The sequence below is a fragment of the Elephantulus edwardii genome, unplaced genomic scaffold (genome assembly GCF_000299155.1).
Source record: "Elephantulus edwardii isolate Elephantulus edwardi_28Jun2011 unplaced genomic scaffold, EleEdw1.0 scaffold00181, whole genome shotgun sequence".
Lineage (NCBI taxonomy): Eukaryota > Metazoa > Chordata > Mammalia > Macroscelidea > Macroscelididae > Elephantulus > Elephantulus edwardii.
In genome coordinates, this window is record NW_006399931.1 from 5,772,903 (window position 1) to 5,794,519 (window position 21,617).

A 21,617-nucleotide genomic window follows, 5' to 3' on the forward strand; every position below is an offset into this window, starting at 1 on the left:
TCCTAGTCAGAAAAAGTTCTGACCATTGAGTGGAAGTGAAAATGCAACGTTCAGAAATTTTTAAAGAAGGGGGAGTGGGTTCCCTCACCCTTTCTGATGATTAGAATGTTACCAGTTACTGGATAGCTAGAATGGATGTGTACTGGGAATGGAAGTCACCCCTAGCAGGTAACCAGATGGGGGGGCTGGGGGGGGGGAAACCCTGTTTATCAGAAGCTCCACACCAGGCCCAGACATCACCCGAGATTTAGTCACTAAAGATTTTGTCTCTTTCTTAGTATAATAATTCTTCAATATTTTAAATTTTAAAATAAAATAAAAATCATAGCTAAAGCACATAAACTCTCTCATCTACTCTCATTACGACACTGGAAGTGGATATTATCATTATTTCTATTTTGGGACTGAAAAACCAGGCTAAGTGAAGCTAGGTGAGAGGTTTGCTCAAGGTCATCCAAGCTTGAAATAACAGACCTAGGATTTTGAGCCAAGTCCTCCAACGTCAAGGAGCCTTGATGGCACAATAGTTAAGAGCTCATCTGCTAAGTGAAAAATCAGGTCAGCAATTAGAACTCACCAGCAAAGCTGTGAGAGGACCTAGTGGCAGCCAGCTTCTACAACAATTACAGTCTTCGAATTACTACAATGTGGTTCTACTTGGCCCTATATGCTATGACTTGAAATTGAGACAAGGGCAATGGAAAATAAGTTTGTTGTTGTTGTTATGTGCCATCGAGTCATAGGCGACTCATAGCAAACCTATGAACAAAAGACCTGGACACTTGTATAACTTTCGTCCTTTCTCCAGGTTCATAGAGTTTCTGGAGGCAAGCTATTTTGGAAGTGGATGCCACTCCTGCTTCCAAGCTTGTTTTAATCGGGAAGCTCCACCAAACACTGTCCAATATACACTGTCCACCATGGGTAACCATTCTCACATTTGACACATCAGTGTCACAGTGTTCAGCTTCACAGCAACCACGAGTGACCTCTGTACAGCCAGTGGACAGGCTATATGACCTAGAAGAATGTTTCACCAAGAACAATTAAAAACAGTTGTTTTTTAATGACAGGATTTTAAGCTATAGCCTGGAGCAGGCTCCACCCTTACTTAGCCTTAGTCTAAGGCTCAGGGCCGCCCACCCACTTTTGAAGGCAAAAAAGAACAGTAACACACAACAGGAAGGACCCCAGAAACTTCCCTCGCCTGGTAAGTTTAGTCTTGTTAAATTGATAGCTCATGTTCATTAACCACTAAACTTCAGGAAACCAGCTAGTCCTCTAACATACAAACATCATCTTAAATGCATGGAAATCTGTCTTTTAAGATAATGATAGATTACAATATAGAGAGGAAAAAGTCTAATAAATGTGAAGAAATAGCCAATTTTGCTTACATGTAATTTATACCTTCATCAAGAACTGCTATCTGAACAGAACAAGGGAACACTGCATAGTTTAAAAATCAAGAAAGGCATGCATCAAGGCTTTTCCTTTTTACACATCTATTCAATCTGTATGCTGAGTAAATCTTAAGGGGTGGACTTTATGAAGAGAAATGTGGCATCAGGATGAGGAATAAACTCTCTTCAATGACCTGTCTTACGCAGATGACACAACATTGCTTGCAGAAAGTGAGAAGGACTTGAAAGGTTTAATACAGAAGATTAAAGACTGCAGCCTTCAATATGGATTTCCTCTCAACATCAACATCTGGAAGACAAAACTCTGCACCAATAGGCCAACAGGTAACATCATGATAGATGGAGCAAGGTCTGAAGTTGTCATTGATTTCACCTTGCTTGAGCCTCAGTCAACATCCTTGGTAAGAACAGTCAAGAGATCAAAAGACGTGATACATTGGGGCAATCGTTGATCAAGGACTTCTCCAAGGTACTCAAGAACAACAATATCAGTTGAAAGCTAAGGTGTATCTGATTCAAGCTATCATCTTTTCAATTACTTGCTATGCATCTGAAAGTTGAATAATGTATAAAGAGGACAGAAGAATCAAGTCTTTGAGCTGTGGTGTTCATGAAGTTTGCTGAATATTCCATGGACTACCAAAAGAACCAACAAATATGCCTTGAAGAAGGTGCAGAGAACTCCTTGGAGGCAAGGATGATGAAGTGTCACCTCACATACTTTGCGTATGTTATGGGGAGGGGCTTAGAAAGATGGAAAGTCAATGAAAGGAAGGAACATCCTCTACAAGGCTGATCTACACAGTGACTGTAACAATGAGCTCAAATATATGAGGTAATGAAAGCTCATAGGATAGGGCAGGGCTCAGATCTGTTGTTCATACGGTTGCTATGAGTCACAGACAACTCAAGGCTGCCTAAAAACAACATATTCTTCCTGATGTTTTATGTGCTTGTTTCTCATAAGATCAAGACAACCGAGGTATAATCTTTTCTGTGTTTATTCTGTGTTTAGAGAAACTTACTTTCCAAGTGCTGCTTTTTTTTTTTTTTGCATGCAGGTGGGTTTTATTCAGCGTTTTCTTTTTTTTCCTTTAAAAATGTATTATATATTTATTTTCTATAGGTTTACAAAGTTTGTGTACATTATGTTTCACGCTATTCTTCATTCACATTTTCATACAATCATTGCCATGCATTATTTTTTCAAGCTTAGTGTTCTTTTCTTTAATACTAGTTTATTTACAAAATTTTAATACATTTTCAAGAACAGATTGTTTCAATCTTCTGTATTATTCCCACTGTACATTTTTGATCATTTTTTAACACTTTTCCATCTTTTCTCAGGATACTGTATGCAATGCAGTTGACAGCTTAGCAGCCTCTGTGGCTTAAGGAACCCTTGTTCACAGCCTCTCCTTTATACAAGGCCAGGACTCATACATGAGCCCACCCACCATATCTGTGAAGACTGGGATGCTCAGTGAATTAAGAGGTTCTTTCTTTTTCAAAGACAAAGAGATCTTTGTATTATTGCTGAAAGGCCACATGAATTACTTGAAAACAAAGGATTTGTCGATTGCAATCTTTTTTTTTTCTGTTTTCAGATTTTTGTGTTTGGCTAGTGAAACTCTACTGCAATTCATCTGTGGGCAAGAAGGGCATGGGAAAGGGTATATCAGTACTTTCCCTTTCTGAGGCAAACCCACAGACAGGGATGGGGATGTATGTCCACTTAGAGAGGTAAGTTCAGAGAAAAGTTGGTACAAGTTAGGCACAGGTTAAGTTCAGAAAACAGTTAGGTACAAGAAGGAACACTAAAAATGCTATCTCTCTCTCTCTCTCTCTCACACACACACACACACACACACACACACACACACACATATACCCCAAGAATGGGTATTTGTCAGGGAGCTCTGGTGGCCTAGTGACAAGAAGCTGCACTGCAATCCCAGAGGTACACAGTTCAAATCCACTAGATGCTTTGCTGGAGAAGGAGGATCAATCTCCTCCTGTATCATCAGATCTAATTTGATGGTACACATGATGGGAAAGTCTACTGTTAGGGACCTCTCTAAAGTACTCAAGAGCAACGGTGCCTCTCTGGAGACTAAGGTGCGCCTGATACAGGCCATGGTCTTTGCAATCACTTGTTATGCATCAGAGAGTTGGACAATGACTAGGGAGGATAGAAGGAGAATTGATGCCTTTGAGCTGTGGTGCTGGAGAAGAATATTGAGAATACCATGGACTGTCAAGAAAACAAATAGATTCATTCTGCAGAGGATTAAACCAAGCAACTCCTTGGAGGCAAGGATTCTGGGGCTTCATCTGACATACTTTGGACATGTTGTAAGGAGAGACAGGTCCTTGGAAAGGGGCATCATGCTTGGGAGGGTGGAGGGACACTGCAGGAGGAAGACCCTCTATGAGGTGGATTGATTCAGTGACTGGGATAATTGAGATGGGTGTGTCAGAGGCAATGCAATTGGCACAGGACAGAGCAGGGTTTAGGGCTGTTGTACATAGGGTCACTATGAGTGACTCGACGGCACATAACAACAACAACGACGTACAAAAAAATAATAAAATTTTTTTAAAAAGAATGAGTGTTTGTGTTTGCTTTTTTCACTCATTCTCTCTCTCTCCCTTCTCTCTGGTGACAAAACTGGAGCTTAGAAAAAGAAAAGTGGAGAAGAGGGGGCGAAGGTAACTATGCTACTGTGGAATGATAAAGGTAATTTAAGAAAACCAGTTGATTCCAACTCATGGTGGTCCATGTGTGTCAGAGTAGAGCTGTGACTCATAGGGTTTTACATGAGTGATTTTTCCGAAGTAGATCACCATGTATTTCTTTTAAGGTACTGCTGGGTGGACTCAAACCACCAACCTTTGGATGAGCAGCCAAGCATGATAACTCTTTGTACCACCCAGAGACTTCTAGTGGTTTAGAAGTTCATTTTTCCTCCCCAGGATATGGAAGTGAGATGTTTCAAAGAAGAGATATGCCCCTTATTAAAAAGACCAGATTATTCTCAGTGGACTTCTGAAAAGTATCAGAAAGATGTGAGAGACATAAGAAAATAAGAAGAAAATTGAAATTCTTTCTGTAAATGAATTGCCAGGAAGAAGTAACCTTTGGAGAAAGAAACAAAAGAGAGAATAAGAAAGCACAGAGCAAAGAGATTAGTAATTAAAAAGGTCTGCAAGCTCTGAAGACACCATCAGTGATGATGGTCTATGAATTCGTAGTACCAGGAACATGATGTTGAGACTCAAAAGGACAATGTGGCAAACACAGAGTGATTTCCCTAATAAATGAAAACTTTCTGCTGACAAGTAAAAAAAAAAAGAAAAAAAAAAGATGATGGCCCCAATTCTGCAATGGAAAAGGTTATAAAGAAACAGTTCACAAAACAGAAAACTCAACTTGCTCTTCTGCATGATACAAAAACACTGTAGTGGCACATGGATAAGGACTTGGTTGTCAAGCAGAAGACTGGTATTTCTAACTTACTGGAGAAAGAGCAGAATGCTTCCAGGTACAACCTTCCAATTACAACCTTGGACAGGCTATTGGACAGTTCTGCCTTGTCCTATAGGGTTGTGGTGTATTGTTATTGACCCTGTGACAAAAGGTTTGGGATTTATTTTTATTAATGATGTTGTATTAGGGTTTAAATCAGAGGCATTTACATTTAAATGGAAGATAATGGAAGTATAGCCTCAAGTCTGTTTAAAGGCCTTAACATGCATTAGGAATCCATTTAGGTGTTTTAAAAACTTGCCTTTCCAAATCTCAGAGCTTTTAAGCTTGGTGTGCTTGGGAAAAATGTCATTCCTCTTCTCTGAGGTCTAGCAAATACAAGACATCATAATCTGTCTCCCATAAAATGTTTCTCCTTATAGTCAAGCAGCTGGAAGACTTGGTAGTTTGTGTCTACAAAGTCTTGGTTTACAGGATTACCTTTACAATGGACCATCAGAAATAGACATGATTAAGGAAGTAATTTTACTAACAGGTTACCAGAAAAACCTGTCATGTCACTGACCTAGACCCACCCAGTAATAAAACAAGCAGCATGCACCTTTCCCCAGTCATGTAATTCTACTGATGTGCTACAGATCTGTCCTTAACAAACTCTCACTTCTAGATTTGCCATCTTTAACTCCCCTCATGGTCTTTCCACAATTATAAATTTTGTAACTTTTTGTTCCTGTCCAATTGTGCAAGAATATCCCCTTTCCTTGGTCCAGAGGAACAGTCACTATGTGACAATGGCTGTCTCTCAGACAGACCATCTTTATCCATCAACAGACTTCATTTTCTTATTTTTACACCAACTTTGTGATGGTGCTTTATCCCACTGCATTCATAATATAATAAGTGAAAGTTAAAACTATAATGAGATACTATATTTTTCCTACCAGATGGGCAAACAAAGTGTGATAACACTTCATGGTGGCAAGAGCGTGTGGATATAACTCTCATAATTGCTGGCAGGAGTACAAGTTGCCATTTATATGAGGAGAGCAGTTTGCTGTTTCCATCAAAATTACAAAGGTGCACGCTCTTCCACCTAAGAGATTCTCTTTAGGAATTTGTCCTCAGCATGTATATTTCCATAAGAAGGAAATTGAAAGGAAAATGTTCTTTGAAACAAACAGCAATGAAAACACAATTTACCAAAACTTCTGGGAAACAGCCAAAGCAGTAATTAGAGGTAAATTTATAGCCATAAGCAAACACGTCAAAAGGCAAGAAAAAAAGGATAACTGACTCTCTAAACCAACATCTCCACCAAATTGAAAAGGAATAGCAAGAAAACCCAAGACATCCTCTAAAAAACTGAAATTAAAATTAAGGCAGAAATAAATGAAATAGCAAACAGAAAGACAATTGAAACCATCAACTTCTTATGTCCAAAGTTTTTATTTGTTTCAATTTTTATCATGACAATCGATTTGAAACACCTTAAATGAGAGGCCGAATTAGAAAAATAATTATCTATCGAAAGAAGGCAATACTAAGTTAGCATTAACTGAGAAAAGCAAGAATTGATTACTTATGCAGAGATCTAAAATGATTTCTGAGTTTCAGTAGTAAATGGAAAAGATTAGATGCCAAAGAGGGTATTATGTAACCATTGATCTAAAAGATGGTAGTTGCTGTTGTGTAGCTTTGAGTCAGAACTGGCTTATAGCTACCCTCCAGAAGATTTTTGGAGGAAGTAACTCACATGGGAACAGACTGCCTATCTTTCTCTCATGGAATAATTGGTAGATTCAAACCACAAAACTTTGTCTTAGCAGCACAATTCCTTACTACTAAGCCATTTGTATTCACATACATAACTCATGAGTTCATATGATCATCTCTGATGATCGACCATGAAACTAACCCAACTGAATGTCCCTGGAGGGAAAATAGATAAATGTCAGAGAGTGGGTTTTTTCTCTACACAGCTTTTTGTACTGTGTGGTCTTAAGCAAGTTATTTTAACTCTCAAAATACAATTTTCTTACTTTAAAATTTCCCCAGCAATTGAATTTCTTGCTTGTAAGGAAGAAGTGAGATAGTGAATATGTAATCACTTCTTAAGTTACCAAGTACTATATAAATGTAAAAAAAAAAAGTGTGTTGGGGGTTCCAACTGCCCATTAAAGTACTGACTAATCCTAGATCCACACAATGAAACACCCCTCATATTCTAGTATTTTGAGACTCTATGCTAAAGCCTTAAAAACTAGAGCTATTATAATCATTCTAAATTATTCATTTGCTAACTCGCACCTAAGAATGATTTTAAACCTTGAGCACAAATAGACTCTCACATCTTGCCACCACACATTCAAAATAGTTGTAACTCAAACAACACTTATCTTCTCCAAAGTCCTCCATCCTACCAGCTGCACTATAAAAGAGTAGGAACTCAAACAATAACATGTTTCGTATACTAGGAAAGCCTGCAGTCTCAAAGAATTCTACAGGGGGAAAAAATTGCTTGCAAGGGAGAAAACTTTTACAAGGATTTTTAGAAAATATTTTTAAAACCGTCGTCTCAATTTTGAGAGCACAGTTGAACAAAAATGCAAATTTCCACATGTCTAATTGCTCAAAGAATAGCGCTGTTGCTGTTTCATGTCTCCAAGGAACTCTGGCAGTTATTATAGTCCAGAGGGAGTCAGTGCCACTAACCCAGAGACCGTGACTCTCTACTGGCTCAAATGTACCAGCTGTTCCACAGGAAGATGTTCAATCCCACATGATTTAACAGCCTCTGAAACCCTGCTGGATGGGCAGCTATGAGCCAGTTCCGACCTCACAGCAATGAGGTGCTGATGCTGTACCTCCAAGTTGACTGCCATTCACAATGGCCTCATAGGACAGAGTAGAACGTCACCATCATGTTTCTTAAGCAAAAATCTTTATAAGAAGAGACTGCCAGGTCTTTTCTCAGAAGGAATGAGTGACTAGTGGTTTCAAATTGTGAATGTTTTGACAGTTGGCTGAGCTTGTAGCCACTGCACTACCAAAGTTCTTTGAATTGCGTGAGAGAAATAACTATATCGTCTGGTACTAGAAAAGAAAGGGCTATTTTCCCTTCCCCAGAATTCCTCAGAAGGTAGAAAGTGTGAGGAGATAGAAGAGCTTATTCTAGACCCAGTTAGGCATTCTCAGCACAAGTGGTTATATTCCAGTGTGAAAATGTAGGAGAGATACATGTGACATCAGAGACCACTGGCGATCTAGTGACAAGAAGCGATGCTGCTATCCCAAAGGACACAGTTCAAATCCACCACCTATCTGCTCTGTGGGAGAAAGATGGGCAGACTCAATTGCCTCTGAAAACCTGCTGAAGACTTGAAAGCACACAACAACAAGAAGTTTATGTCAATATTGTTGGACTGTATTTACATCTCATCTAATCAAGAAAGCTCTGGAATTATCCAAATACCATCTTACCTAACTCAACATCACATTCCACAAAAGGTGAATGATGTCTTTGTGCAGGTTTCTGTGCAAGGAGCTACAAGAGATCCAAACAATATTCATGACTCTGGAAATGAGTTTTCCATATCCATTTAATAGAACATCAACTTGAAACATTTTGCTAAGCTCAGGGTAACAAGAAAAGTAGCTCCTGACAAACTGCTAAGGGTGCCACATCAACAACTGCAACACTACAGACTGGGGAGCCAGGCCTGGTTTTAGGGGAAGCATCAATATGAAAAGGCCTTGCAGAATGAATGAGAGCAGTTCAGTTGGGGTCAAGGGGAATGCAGGAGAGTTCCTGAAGAAAAGTGGAGAAATAAGGTTGGAAAAGTGGGTTGCAGTCAGGCCAAAGTCGGTGTCTTCTGCTGTAAGTACTAGAAATCCTTTGAAAATGTGTGGTCGTGGTAAGAATCTTCAGAGGAGCATTTGAGAAAGGTTAGACCGATCACGTCCAAGATGAGCTAGAAGAGAGCCAAGGACCTCTTGTCCAGGGCATCAGTAGTGTTCCTGGGGCAGTTCTAGAAAAGCTACTAAAATTGGAATGTGGGACACAGAAGTGGAACTGGGAAGGAAAGAAGAAATTATGAAAATGTATTCAAAGATATGGAGGGGGGGAACAAACAAACTAGCAAACTTTAACTACTTCTTGGTAGGAGAGTTGAGAATTATTAGGAAGTCAAGATCAGTATTTTTTTATTAAATTTTATTAGTTTTAATGAACATTTACAGAGATTTTGGGTTTTCATTCATTCATTGTTGCACTGTTTTCTCCACCCTCATCCCCAGTTCGTTCTTCTTTCCCCCTCCCCCATGACTGTTTTAATTGTCCAATTGCCACAGTGTTTGTCAAAGCCAGTTCTGATTAATCTCCTTTGTCAGTGTGTCCCTTGCCATTCCCTATCACTCCTCCCTGAGACTTCACCCTGGTTCATAAGGAAAAGGGGATGGCGTACAGCAGGGCTCCAACAACAATATTCTCCCAAGAGAGGTCAAATCTCTGTCATATGTGTACATTTACGCTGCTTTTCATCTCTCAGTGTAGTTATTTGGTTCTGTCACCACTATTTACTAGCTGCCTCTTCTTTAGACTGTTAGCTACTTGAAAGCAAAGACCACATTTAGGATGTGGCTTATCTGACTCCCTAAAAAAATGCTTCTAAGTATTAAGAAACAGAGAAGGAAATGATGCTAAATAACCGAATCCAGTCACAAAGCACTCATGTAACAAGTGAAGGAAAAGTAAAAGATCACTAATATCTAAAAAGCAAAGGAAAGATAGACTCCACGTGAAGGAGGGGAATAAACATTAATAAATAGATATAGTAGGTAAAGGGGCAGGCAATATACATGAAGAGCTTGATCAGGCATTGTAATAAAGTAAATGTTATAAAACAAAATATCCATAAATGTTGTTGTTGTGTTGTTGTTATGTGCCATCAAGTCAACCCTATGTACAAGAGCCCTAAACACCATTCTATCCTGTGCCAACCTCGCTGCCTCAAACACACTCATTCCCACCACTCCAGTCACAGAATCGATCCATTTCATCGAGGGTCTACCTCTCCTGCGCCGTCTCTCCACTCTCCCAAACATGATGTCCCTCTCCAAGGACCAGTCCCTCCCTGCAACATACCCAAAGTATGTCAGACGAAGCTTCAGAATCCTTGACTCCAATGACCATTCTGGTTTCATCCTCTCCAGGACAAATCTGTTTGTTCTCCTAGCAGTCCATGGTATATTTTCAACACTCTTCTCCAGCACCACAGCTCAAAGGCATCAATTCTCTATCATCCCTATTCACTGTCCAAAAATGAGTAAATAAAAAATATATATGCTTTTTAAACTTTCACTCAAGAAAAGAATAAAAAAAGGAAGAAAGGCAGGGATGAGGGAAGGAGGAAAGGAAGGCATTGTTTAGAAGGGAGAGATGAGTAATGGCATTTCTTACATGGAGAGATGAAAGTGACCGTGTATCATCCAAAATAATACATACTCATTTACCTAAATTAAAAATTATAATTATGGAAGGTAGTACTTTATTACCAACAAAATCAGTCACAGAAAACATGATCACACAGGTCAGGCAAGGTAACTAGTTACAGCTAAAGGAAGAACATCCTTTAGGAGAACAAGTTATCCAGAAAACAGAGCCAGGAGCTTAGGCAGGAAGGCAATATACCAAGAGCCACACCCTCACCTGAGGGTCTGAGACTCCAGGCTGTGGGCCAGCAGGACTTGTGCGCCTCGCCTGTCCAGCAGGAACTTACCTAAACACGGTTCCTGTTCTGAGCCCTGCTGAGTCCTGGCTAATGTGCTGGCTTCATAGAGGGGAGGTGGCCACTAAGAAGGTGGCTTGGAGGAAGGTGCTCTGAGGTTTTAAAGAGACTCAGCGCTGCCACTAAGCAGGTGTGGAGATTTTGTTCAATCATATTTTCTGGTGTTACCTTATTATAACTTATAAAACACTCTAAAATTTTTACTTTTATTTCTGGGATGTAATCGGACATTTTATCATCTAGACTGGAATTACGTATTTTCACTTCACTCTGTAGTGTAAGAGGAAAGATTTATTATGCTGTTAATGTCATGTCACTTATAATAGTCAATAAATCTTACTTATCCCTAAGTACTTCCGACCTACTTGCCTACCCGACTACCTTCCCAGAAGACTGTGACTATGAACTCAAGACTCCAGGGTTAAAGTAGACAAGCAAGCAGTGCTCTATCCTTCTTTGACATGAAGTCAGGTATCTAATTCTTGTTTATGAGAATGTGACCTGGGTTAACTCCTCTGATCTTTCCAGAGAACTAAGCAGTGTAGACATCTCTCTCTAGTCAGAATGTATCATCTTAAGCACATGATTGAAAACTAACAGGGTAACTACTTAACTTAAATGGTGAATTCTATGAGGCTGGACCCATGCAGCATTCAATATTTTGTTGCAGACTGAGGGTAAAGTATTTTTATAATTATTAATAATTAGACAGACAACCAGGAATGAGATAAAACAGAGAGGGTAATGACAGGGGGCCAGAGTTCCACAGACTGAAGGGCCTCCAGCCATGCCTCCCTGTGTATTTCTTGATAATCAGGGGAAGCAAATCATAAAGAGAATTCCCTTGTAAATGAAGCCAAATTTGTCTCTTGTCAACTTAATGCTTTAGCTCAGGAAGGAAGGAAGTATTTCACATGTATTAACACTCCTTCTGTAGGGGGACCCTAGCTGTCTCTTGTCTGCAAGAAACAGCTTATTTCCTGTATACTGTGGCAAGAGAAATCCCAACTTATAAATTTGTAATTCCTTCAAATCCTGAACAAGCATATGGTTTTTCATATAATATTTGGTATGAACTTTGGCTTCCCATAACATTTCATTCTTCACTCACTGAAATGAAGTGGTTGCTCAATAAATATAAGAAATAGGGTATGTGTCAGAATCAAAGGATATCTGACTTCCATGTCGGAACCTGTATTCTTTGGCTGAGGTCTATGTTCAGCTACTTTCACCTGCTTCCCATTGCACCTCACTACCAGTCAAGGCTTGGAAAAATCTGATAGTTGGTTTTATAGGTTAAGGGTTTTTCTTTGCAATGTCTCCAGATTAGCAGAGGATCTTGCTTAATCATTTGCAATGTTTGCCAAATGGAAAACATTAACATTTAATCTGCATTACAGTTTTCGTTATCTACAAACAGCTGCAGGTAAATAAGCAAGCCCAAGCAAATACTGCTATTACGTCACTGCACTGAACACAACCAAGCGTTTAGCAGTTGTGACCATCTAAATAAGACTCTGAGCAGCAAGACGTGGTTTTTCTTAGCTTGTCACGTGTACCAACATCTAGTAACATGTGCTAACAGACCACGGGAATATCTGTTACTTTCCACCCTCATTTTCTTATCTTATTCATAACTTCTTAGGGAGTTGGGGTGCCAACCCAAAGGCAGATGGTTTGGATCCCACAGAAGTGCTTGGGGAGAAAGACAGGCAATCTCCTCTCATGAGATACTGAAGGGTCAGCTACAGTTAGCTCCAACTCAATCCACAAAACCACATAAGTAAATAACCATTTACCATTAACCATTTAATTGTTTAGGAACTCAAAAGGAAAAAATAGGGTAAAATAATTACATGTATAGAAGACAAAGAGTAGAAAACATGGGTGTAGATTGCTCATTAATATGAAACACAATCTAAGAGAAAGGATAGAGTGACTGGAAAAGGACTAAGATCATTCAGTGTCCACTGAAGGAATGATGAACAGAAATTTCCCCTTTCTTATCAAATCTGCAACTAATGCCTTTTCAGTATAGCGTCAATATGTTGATGGAAGGTCTGTGAAGAGTAAGCACAATTAAGCTTGGCATTAAAAGGAAAATTGTTCCATAGCTATGAGGCCTTGGGTGAATAACTTTCTGAACCTTGGTTCCAACATCCTTATAAAAATGGAGAGTAGATGTATGTTGTTGTTGTTATGATCCATTGAGTCAGGGCTAAATAGCTGACCCTCCAGTAGGTTTTCAGAAGCAGTAAAACTGAGTTGGAGGGGAATGCCCATCTCTCTTCTACAGAGTGGTTAGTGGATTCAAACCAGATGCCCCTGATTTGACATTCTAACTCCTTACCACTGGAAATACATATGAAGTTGTTGTTGTTGTTATGTGCCGTCGAGTCGCTTGTGACTCATAGCAACCCTATGTACACCAAGGGACCTTGAAACCATCTGCCCACATCTTCAGGTAAACGTGGAGTTCCCCAAAGCCGAGTGAGAGCCGTTTAGGCTCTTGGGCCTGTGGCCTTCGGGCCAAGAAAAACCTGTCTACACACCAGTTCTACAGGACACATCACCTTTGCTCAGAAAGCATTGCCATTGAACTTAAGATACACTGGTCACAGCATAAGAAACTGTCAGAAGCTGACATATTTGGAATCACAGAAGCCGAGGAAGCTTCAGATATAAGATATCAGATCAAGGGCAGGACAATGGGAGCTGGATGTTGAAGGGAGTGGGTAGAAGTGGATGGGTATCCTGGTGGATGAGGGAGCAGGGAAATAAGTGAGTAAAGACACATGTGCCAAGGGCAGGGACAACAATGATACGAATGGTTAACTCCACAATAAGGAATATATATTTCACTTTTCTGCAAAATGCTGGTCTGATACTTCTTTAAATCTGAACATTCAGATTAAGACAGACTAGGAAGAAGGACTGGCCAACCACTTCTGAAATAGCAGGCGTCTGAAAACCCTATGTACAAATGAAGTACACAGCTAATAAATAATTATTTGCGATAATTTTTTTTTTTAAAAAAGGGTCAATGCTAACAGAAACACCTAGTTGAGTATAACAGGGTAATATTATTAAAAAATAAACTATTTCCATTGAAAACATAATGACATGATATTAACTGAAGAAGGAGAAATGACCCTCTACAGCAGACAGGTGAAGCACCTACAGGCTGGAAAAAATAATTGCAAAGAAACAACAGTCCTGCCCTGAATATTACTTAAAGTGAGGCTCTTAATTTAAGGACAGCTCTTCTAAAACAACTTTTTACCTATTCTGAGATCGCCCATCCTTGTCCCTCAAAACCACCAACAGCTTAAAACCACCAGGAGTACCCTTTATGTTAACAGTGTAATTTCACAAGAGCAGTATGGTGACAGCCATATCTGACCTCTACAAATTCAACAAAGTCCAGAACACAAAATCAAGTCCCATGAGGTCAAACATGTCCCCCACACTCCCACAGCCCTTTCTATTCATCCCAACACCAAGCTTACTGCTCTGTTCTACTAGGTCCAAAATCCATTGCAATAGCTCACATACCACACAGAACCTTATTAGGGAAGTCAAAAGCTTATAATTCGAGCTGACAGCAAGATACACTCAGTCAGTCAGGACAGCTAAATACATGCACCCACAGGTACCTCTGCCTCCAATCTATAGGCCAGTGCTACAAAGCCAATTATCGCTATACTCACCTCTCCTCCAACAAACTTGGGCAAAGTCTCCTAGCTCTAGCTCTAGTTCTGTGATATAGCAGTCCCAAAGTCAGTTTTGACTCACGTCAGGACCCTGGTCCTCTGCTGTGGCTGCTGCCGCACTCTTGAAGTTCTGGCTGGCACAAGAATCTCTGGCCCCAGGGGAGCTCTGGTGGCCTAGTGGCAAGGAGCTGCAACTACAATCCCAGAAGCAAACGGTTTGAATCCACCAGATGCTCTGCAGGGGAAGGAGGGTCAATCTCCTCCTGTACCAGTCAGATCTGATTTGACGGTACATGCACACAAAAATAATAAAGTAAAAAAAAAAAAAAGAATCTCTGGCCCCAAAAGGTCCACTGCATCCTCTTATTTCTTCTTTACTAGTGATGAGATTCTCCAAATCCACCACTGAATCTCAACATAGTGGCAACAATAGTCAATCCCCTTGTGAAAAGGCTAACTCACCCTGTTGGCATATTCATACTCATCCATTTAACAAAATCATGGGTTGGAAAGCCATTTTGAACAATAAGCCCGTAACAGCACAGAGGTGTAATCTTTAATAGTGAAACTGCCTATACACTACAACACTTTTCCCTGTGCCTTAGGAACCCAACTCAGAACCTGAAATCTCAGAAATAACTCATCTGAGGCAATACTTCCAAGTGAAAACTAGAAACTCCTAGAAAGTCAAAGGACAGGAGAGATAATATGAAATTGAAATTAGGGAAATCATGTTCTTGATATCAATGTAATACCAAATTAAGAGGAAGAAAAAGAAGATTTGTATAAAGAGTGTTTTAAAGACATTAAGGGCAACGGGAGGTATCTTCAAACACATAATCTACTAGTGTAATATTCAAAAAAAGTTGACATATTCTTAAGAGATCTTTTTGCACTTGGCAATGAGAATTAATCAATCACTATTTCACAAGGGCCCATTTAGTCTCCCAAACAGATAACTGTGTTCTACTTGAATCAGCAACCAATATCCATGGACGCAACAGCCAGAAAATCAGATGGCATAACCAGTGGTAAGTATGTTGCAAAAAGACTTTGTTTTCAGAAATAATAATGTCTTTTTGATGGGTAAGGGAAGTCTAGTGGTACAATCCATAGTCAGACTCAGCTTAAAAGTACACAGCAACAAATACATGTGTATTTATATACATATATGTTAAAAAAATCATGAGGTCAATAATGGAAATTTATTCAATCTTATTGAATTTACAATTTTCAAATCAGAGTAATATTTCAACACCCTCACTCACTCATTCATTACCATCAAAACAGACTCCTAGCTGACCCTCCAGTGGGTTTTCTGAGGCTTTATTTCACACAGGGGAGATTTTCCATCCTTCTTACTCAGAGACACTAACTGATTTCAACTAGAGAGTAAATAATGGTCCAAAGATAGTAAAAACTTCCAGAATGGATGCAGCACATTTTAAGAGCACTGACACAGAAAAAGTGTTGGAAGAGAACGGAGAGATACTGTATGGTCAGGAAGAATCTCCTAAAAAAAAAATCTCTTTCCATTTTAAGATTATCACTGATCTGCCCTAAAACTTAGCTTCCAGTCAGATTTGTGGAGTTTCTATTTTCTGGGTGTGACTGGATTCCTTAAAAGCGCTCATTGCTCAAAGCAAACCAGTCTTACTTGGTCATCTCAAGCATCGAGTTCAAGATGAAGTTTCTAAAACAAATTAGTTTCCTCAAGGCTCAAGGTTCAAAAGGACATATGGGGCAAAATATTCTAGGTAGGTCATTCAACTTAATGCATATAGATATGGATTCTAGGAGAATTTAAAGAGTTTCTTAATATATAATCAATTTGGAACTTTAGAGAGAAATCTCAAATTACCCATGAGTCAGAGCCAATTCATAGCCAACCTTCCACTGGCTTTTCAGAAGCTATAAATCCCATAGGAGGCGCTGTTCCACCTTTCTCCAGCAGAGTCATTGTGTGGATTTGAACTGCCATAAAGGTGTGATCTTTGGGTTAGCAGTAAAAGGTAAATAAAAATATATGTCTATACATACAAGTATTTTACCCATAGAGGTTTCCCTACCCCCTTTTCCAAAACTGAAGCACACCTGTTAAATATTTTAAAGTCATCATGGAATAAAGTAAAGAGCTAACAGCCCTTAATTTAGGTTAGAAAACATTTTGAACTTTCCCAGAATGAAAAGCATCCTTGCTCTTTGGGATTTTGGATAAGCCCTTGACAGCTGACTTTTTCCCCAAAGCAATACATCTTTTGATATCTTAACTGCTAGTACCAACAGTGTTTACAGGGTATCCAAGTAAGATGAAAGCATTGACAATTTTAATTCTTTATCTATCCTGATGCTGCCTATCAGCCCAGTGGTGGAGAATTTTGTCTTCTTGATGTCACGATGTAATCCACATTGAAGGCTGTATGTAGTCTTGGATCTTCTGCAGTGAGCATTGGAAGTCCTCCTCATTCTCATCACGCAAGGCTGTGCCAGCCACACTGCTGTTTGTTGTTATGTTCCATTGAGTCACCTGCAACTCATATCGACCATATGTACAACAGCCCTAAACTATCCTGTACCAATCTTATTGTCTCTGATACATCTACCCCCATTACCCCAGCCACTGAATCAAGCCATCTCGTTGAGGATCTTCCTCTCCTGCTCTGTTCCTCCACCCTCCCAAGCATGATGTCCCTCTCCAAGGACTGATCCCTCCTTGCAACATGTCCAGATTATGTCAGACAAAGCTTCAGAATCCTTGCCTCCCAGGAGCTGGCTGGTTTCACCTTCTCCAGGATGAACTTGTTTGGTCTCCTAGCAGTCCATGGTATATTCAACACTCTTCTCCAGCACCACAGCTCAAAAGCATCAATCCTTCTTCTATTATCCTTAATCATTGTCCAGTTCTCAAAAGCATAGCAAATAATTGCAAAGACCATGGCCTGGATCAGGCAACCTGGTCTCCAGAATGACATCATTGCTCTTCAGTACTCTAGAGAGGTCCCTGGCAGCTGACTTTACCAATGTGCCTTTTGCTGGTGCCAAAACTGTTGGTTGTGGGGCCAAGCAAGTTGAAGTTATCAACAATCTCAACCTTTTCTCTGTCCATAATGAAGGTGCCAGTTGGCCCAGTGGTGAGAATCTGTTTTCTTGATATTGAGCCTCAATCCATATTAAAGACTACTACAGTTCTTGACCTCCTGCATCAAATGCTTCATGTCCTCTTCTGTTTCAACAACAAGACAGCTCTGAGATTCCCCTTCTTCTATAGTTTATAATCCACAAGTCAAACACCTTCGCATATCAATAAAACACAAATAAACATTCTTCTGGTTTTCTTTGCTTTCAACTAGGACCCATCTGACATGAGCAGTGACATCCCTGTTGCCACAGCTTCTCCGAAACCCAGCTTGGACTTCCAGCTACTTTATGTCAAAGCACTGTTCTTGCTGCTTTTGGATGATTTTCAACAAGATTTTGTTTGCATGTGATCTTAATGATACTGTTCTATAAGTTTTCAGTTTGAGGACTAAGATGCACCTGATTCAGGTCTTGGTCTTTTAAATCACTTGTTATGCATCTGAGAGCTGGATATGTAGCAGGATGACCGACAAACCAATGGCTTTGAGTTGTGCTTTTTGAGAGAAGTACTAAATACCCAACAACTGCCCAAAGAATAAACAGGTATGTTTTGGAGAAAGCTCAGCTTCATCTCACACACTCTGGGCATGTTGTTAGGAGAGGCTACACTTTGGAAAGAGACATTACACTTGGAAAAGTAGAAGGCGAGCAAAGGAGAGGAAAGCCCTCAATTAAATGGAAAGACAAAATGACTGAAGCAATGGGCTGATGTTAGAGATGATGAAGATATCACAGAATACGGCAGGGTTCAGATCTGTTATTCTCATCTGATCATTATGAGCGATATTCAACAGCACCTAATAACAACAAATCCAAAAAGTAACCGACAAAATCATCCTAAATGGCATATAAAACCTAAGGTAACACTGACACGCAGAGTACACAGACATTGTTCCGAAGCTCTGGGGGCTTGATACCCAGTGTCGTCCCTGAGGAAGGACGTGGGGACACCATTCCCACTGCCCACCACCTTGTTAATGGCTCCTGCAAAGCTAATAAAGGACACTAGCTTTGCTTTCTACCTTTTCTCCATAAAATCAAATGCCACCTTGGGGTTTATTTGGGCTGGCAAAAACGGGTTCTGATGTCGGCACGTCACAAAGAAAAGTGGCATCAAGTGATTTTTTTAAAAGCAGGGGACACCTTTATAGGTGTTTCCTTACTACTTATCAACTCTTTTACACACACACAGTGTTTCCGGGCTAAGAATCACTGATCTCAAGGTTTCTGCCTGAACTTTACCTGCCCTTACAAAGAGTATTTCCTTCTGTGATTCTAAGCTGGTCTTCTCCATTTGGTGGTGAGATCCTGAAAACATCCACAAGCAAACGGTTTCCCTTCGGTATGAGCATGGCTCTGCTAGTCAGGTGTTTTCCTTAACATGACTTTCACTATCTCCACTAACTCCTCAAACTTCACTCTCTACAACCTCAAAACCTTCCTGTTGGGTTCAATGGTCCTAAACTATTACAGTAAAACCTATGAAAACTAGAATCTGTGGAAGGAAGAAATCTGTCAGAGAGAAAAAAGCAAAACCAAATCCACATATATTTTGCACTGATAGGTGACAGAAAAGTGCTAAGACTATACCCTTGACAGAAATCTTGTGTGACCCCAAAACACAAGGCAGTCCTGGTGAGTTCTGGCTCTCACCGGTTTCACCAGACAGAATTCTTGTTGTTACTGTTGTGTCATTGAGTCGTCTGCACCTCATAAGCGACCCTATTTAGCTCTGAAACCTCCCCTATCCTGAGCCCATCTCATCTTCATAATTCTTACCTAATTCTAATCAAGACTTCATCTGACTGAAAAAAAGGCAACTTTGTCTATTTCCATCTTCATGTTGTGATGTGCTGTCGAGTATGTTGCAATCCTAGGAACAAAAGACATGCATCCTGTCCTATGCTGTCCTCGTCATCTCTGACCCACTTGAGCCCTCTGTGAAAGTCCCTGTGTCAATCCACCTCATTGGGGGTTCTTCCTCTCATTCTCTGACCCTCCACCTTTCCAAGCACGACATCCCTTGCCAAGCAATAGCCTCTCATAGCAACCTGTCCAAAGTACGAGTTGAAATCTCATCATCCTTGCTACCTATAAGAATACTAAGTAGAAAGCCCTTTTACCATGGTAAGCAACAAATTCAACTTTGCCTCAGCAACAACTTATTTCAGTTGTACTTTTATTAAAAGGATTGCAAGGCTTTTCAGTCAGTTTTACAGCGTGTGCACATGTGTGTGTGTGTGTCTGGTGAATCTGTAAGGTTTCTTACCTTTACTAACATGGCTGGTGCAGTCTGCCCTTCCTCAATCGTTACATCCACGCCTCGCTCCACTGAACACTTCCCAGGAGACTTCTTTGTAATGCTATGATCTCTGGGCACCTTCTTTTTGTTGTTCTGCTGTGCAGTGAAAGGCATCGCGCATTCCACACCTCTAAAGGGCTGCAGCCTTGCGCCTGTGGCCACTAGGTGACACCTGATGAAAGATGATCAACAGTTCTCTAAATGACATGTTACTACTTCTCCCAACTCCACTGATTGGTCCAGTTCCCTGGACTGAACAGCTGACAGGCAATCCGGCCAGCCCAAGAACGTCCTCGTGAACAGTTACAGCTTCACAGTTGTGGGAACCACACATCTAGTCCCTGAGGCCGTATTGTCCATAGAGATCTATGTTCCAAAGTATTCTTTGAATGGTTGGCCCTGACGCTAAGAAATGTCAACTATTTCGATTTCTCATTTCCTACACTTTAAAGTCCTCGCATGGACCAGCAACTCCCTAACAGTCGCTGGGTTTGCAGATGTAACCTCTGCTATTGGTTTGTAGTAGCAAACACTAGCAATAAACACTTTATAACTAGTTTATGATTATCTCATTGCCTTGAAGTCACAAACTACCCATAGCTGACTTACCCCACCACCACTACCACTGGGTTTCCAAGGCTGTAAACTGCACAGAAGGAGAATATCCATCTGTATCCCAAGGAGTCACTGGTGGATTGGAACTACCAGACAGATACGACCTTTAGGTTAACAGTGCAACTTCCTATAGACTGGGCTCCAACCAGAGCCATTTATGTCCACAGCTGCTCTGATATGAAGATATTTTTAATTAATGGGACAATAAAGTCACTCCAGTTCACAAAGCAAGAAGTATCTTTTTTTTGAGAGCTAGAAATAAGACCTTTTAAAAATGATGTGATGATAAAGTAGAAGACAAATGATGCCATCATGGCTGGACACACATAACACTTTCAGAACGCTAGAAGACACCAATTTAAAAAAAAATAAAGTAAAAAGAACTGAAGACTATTTATACTATGAATATTTTCCTTGTATTTTGTCTCATGCCTTTTAAAAACTCTTGTTGGTAAGTTTGCATCTCTTACATTTTGAACTCTCAGTTTTGAAGTTATACATTTTGAAACCACGGTTTGTCTCTTAGAACATGCAATGAATGAAACAGAAAAACAGATGTTAGCAGACCTTCCTACCATGGCTTAAAAGGTGTACATTTGTATTTTGCATTACCTCTGAGAAAAATAGGTAACATTTTCAGAAGTGACCCAGAAGAACGAGAACTTAAGTTGTCTTCCTACTTCACAAAATTCCCTACTATCCAGAATATAAGCCTCAAACAATCAGTTTCATGTTATACCCTTTAAAGACTGAGAGCTTCTCAGACTCTATGGAAGGAGCTATGGTTCAGAACAGACTTCGCAGCAGTGGGTTTGGGCTGGTTTGTGTTGGCTTTTTTTTTCTCTCCATGAAACTGTGTTGTGTGCTTTACACATGTATCATTGGACTGCTAGGAAAACAAACAGATTCGTCCTGGAAAGGGTTAAACCGGGTGGCTCCTTGGAGGCAAGGACTCTGAGGCTCCCTCTAACATACTTTGGACATGTTGTGAGGAGAGACCGGTCCTTGGAGAAGGACATCATGCTTGGGAGGGTGGAGGGATGACTCAGGTGGGGAAGGCCCTCTATGAGGTGGATTGATTCAGTGACTGGGATAATCGGGATGGGAGTGTCAGAGACAGTGCGATTGGCACAGGACAGAGCAGAGTTT

The 21,617-nt window shown here is 40.2% G+C and overlaps 1 protein-coding gene across 1 annotated transcript in view; it reads left to right on the forward strand.

Moving 5' to 3' along the window:
* Positions 1-3,141: 3,141 nt before the first annotated feature.
* Positions 3,142-21,617, forward strand: part of TMEM229A (transmembrane protein 229A) — a 25,254-nt gene continuing 6,778 nt past the window's right edge. The window contains exon 1 of the mRNA XM_006896097.1: positions 3,142-3,167. Coding sequence (XP_006896159.1) covers positions 3,142-3,167 — 26 coding nt within the window. The remainder of the gene's footprint in view (positions 3,168-21,617) is intronic.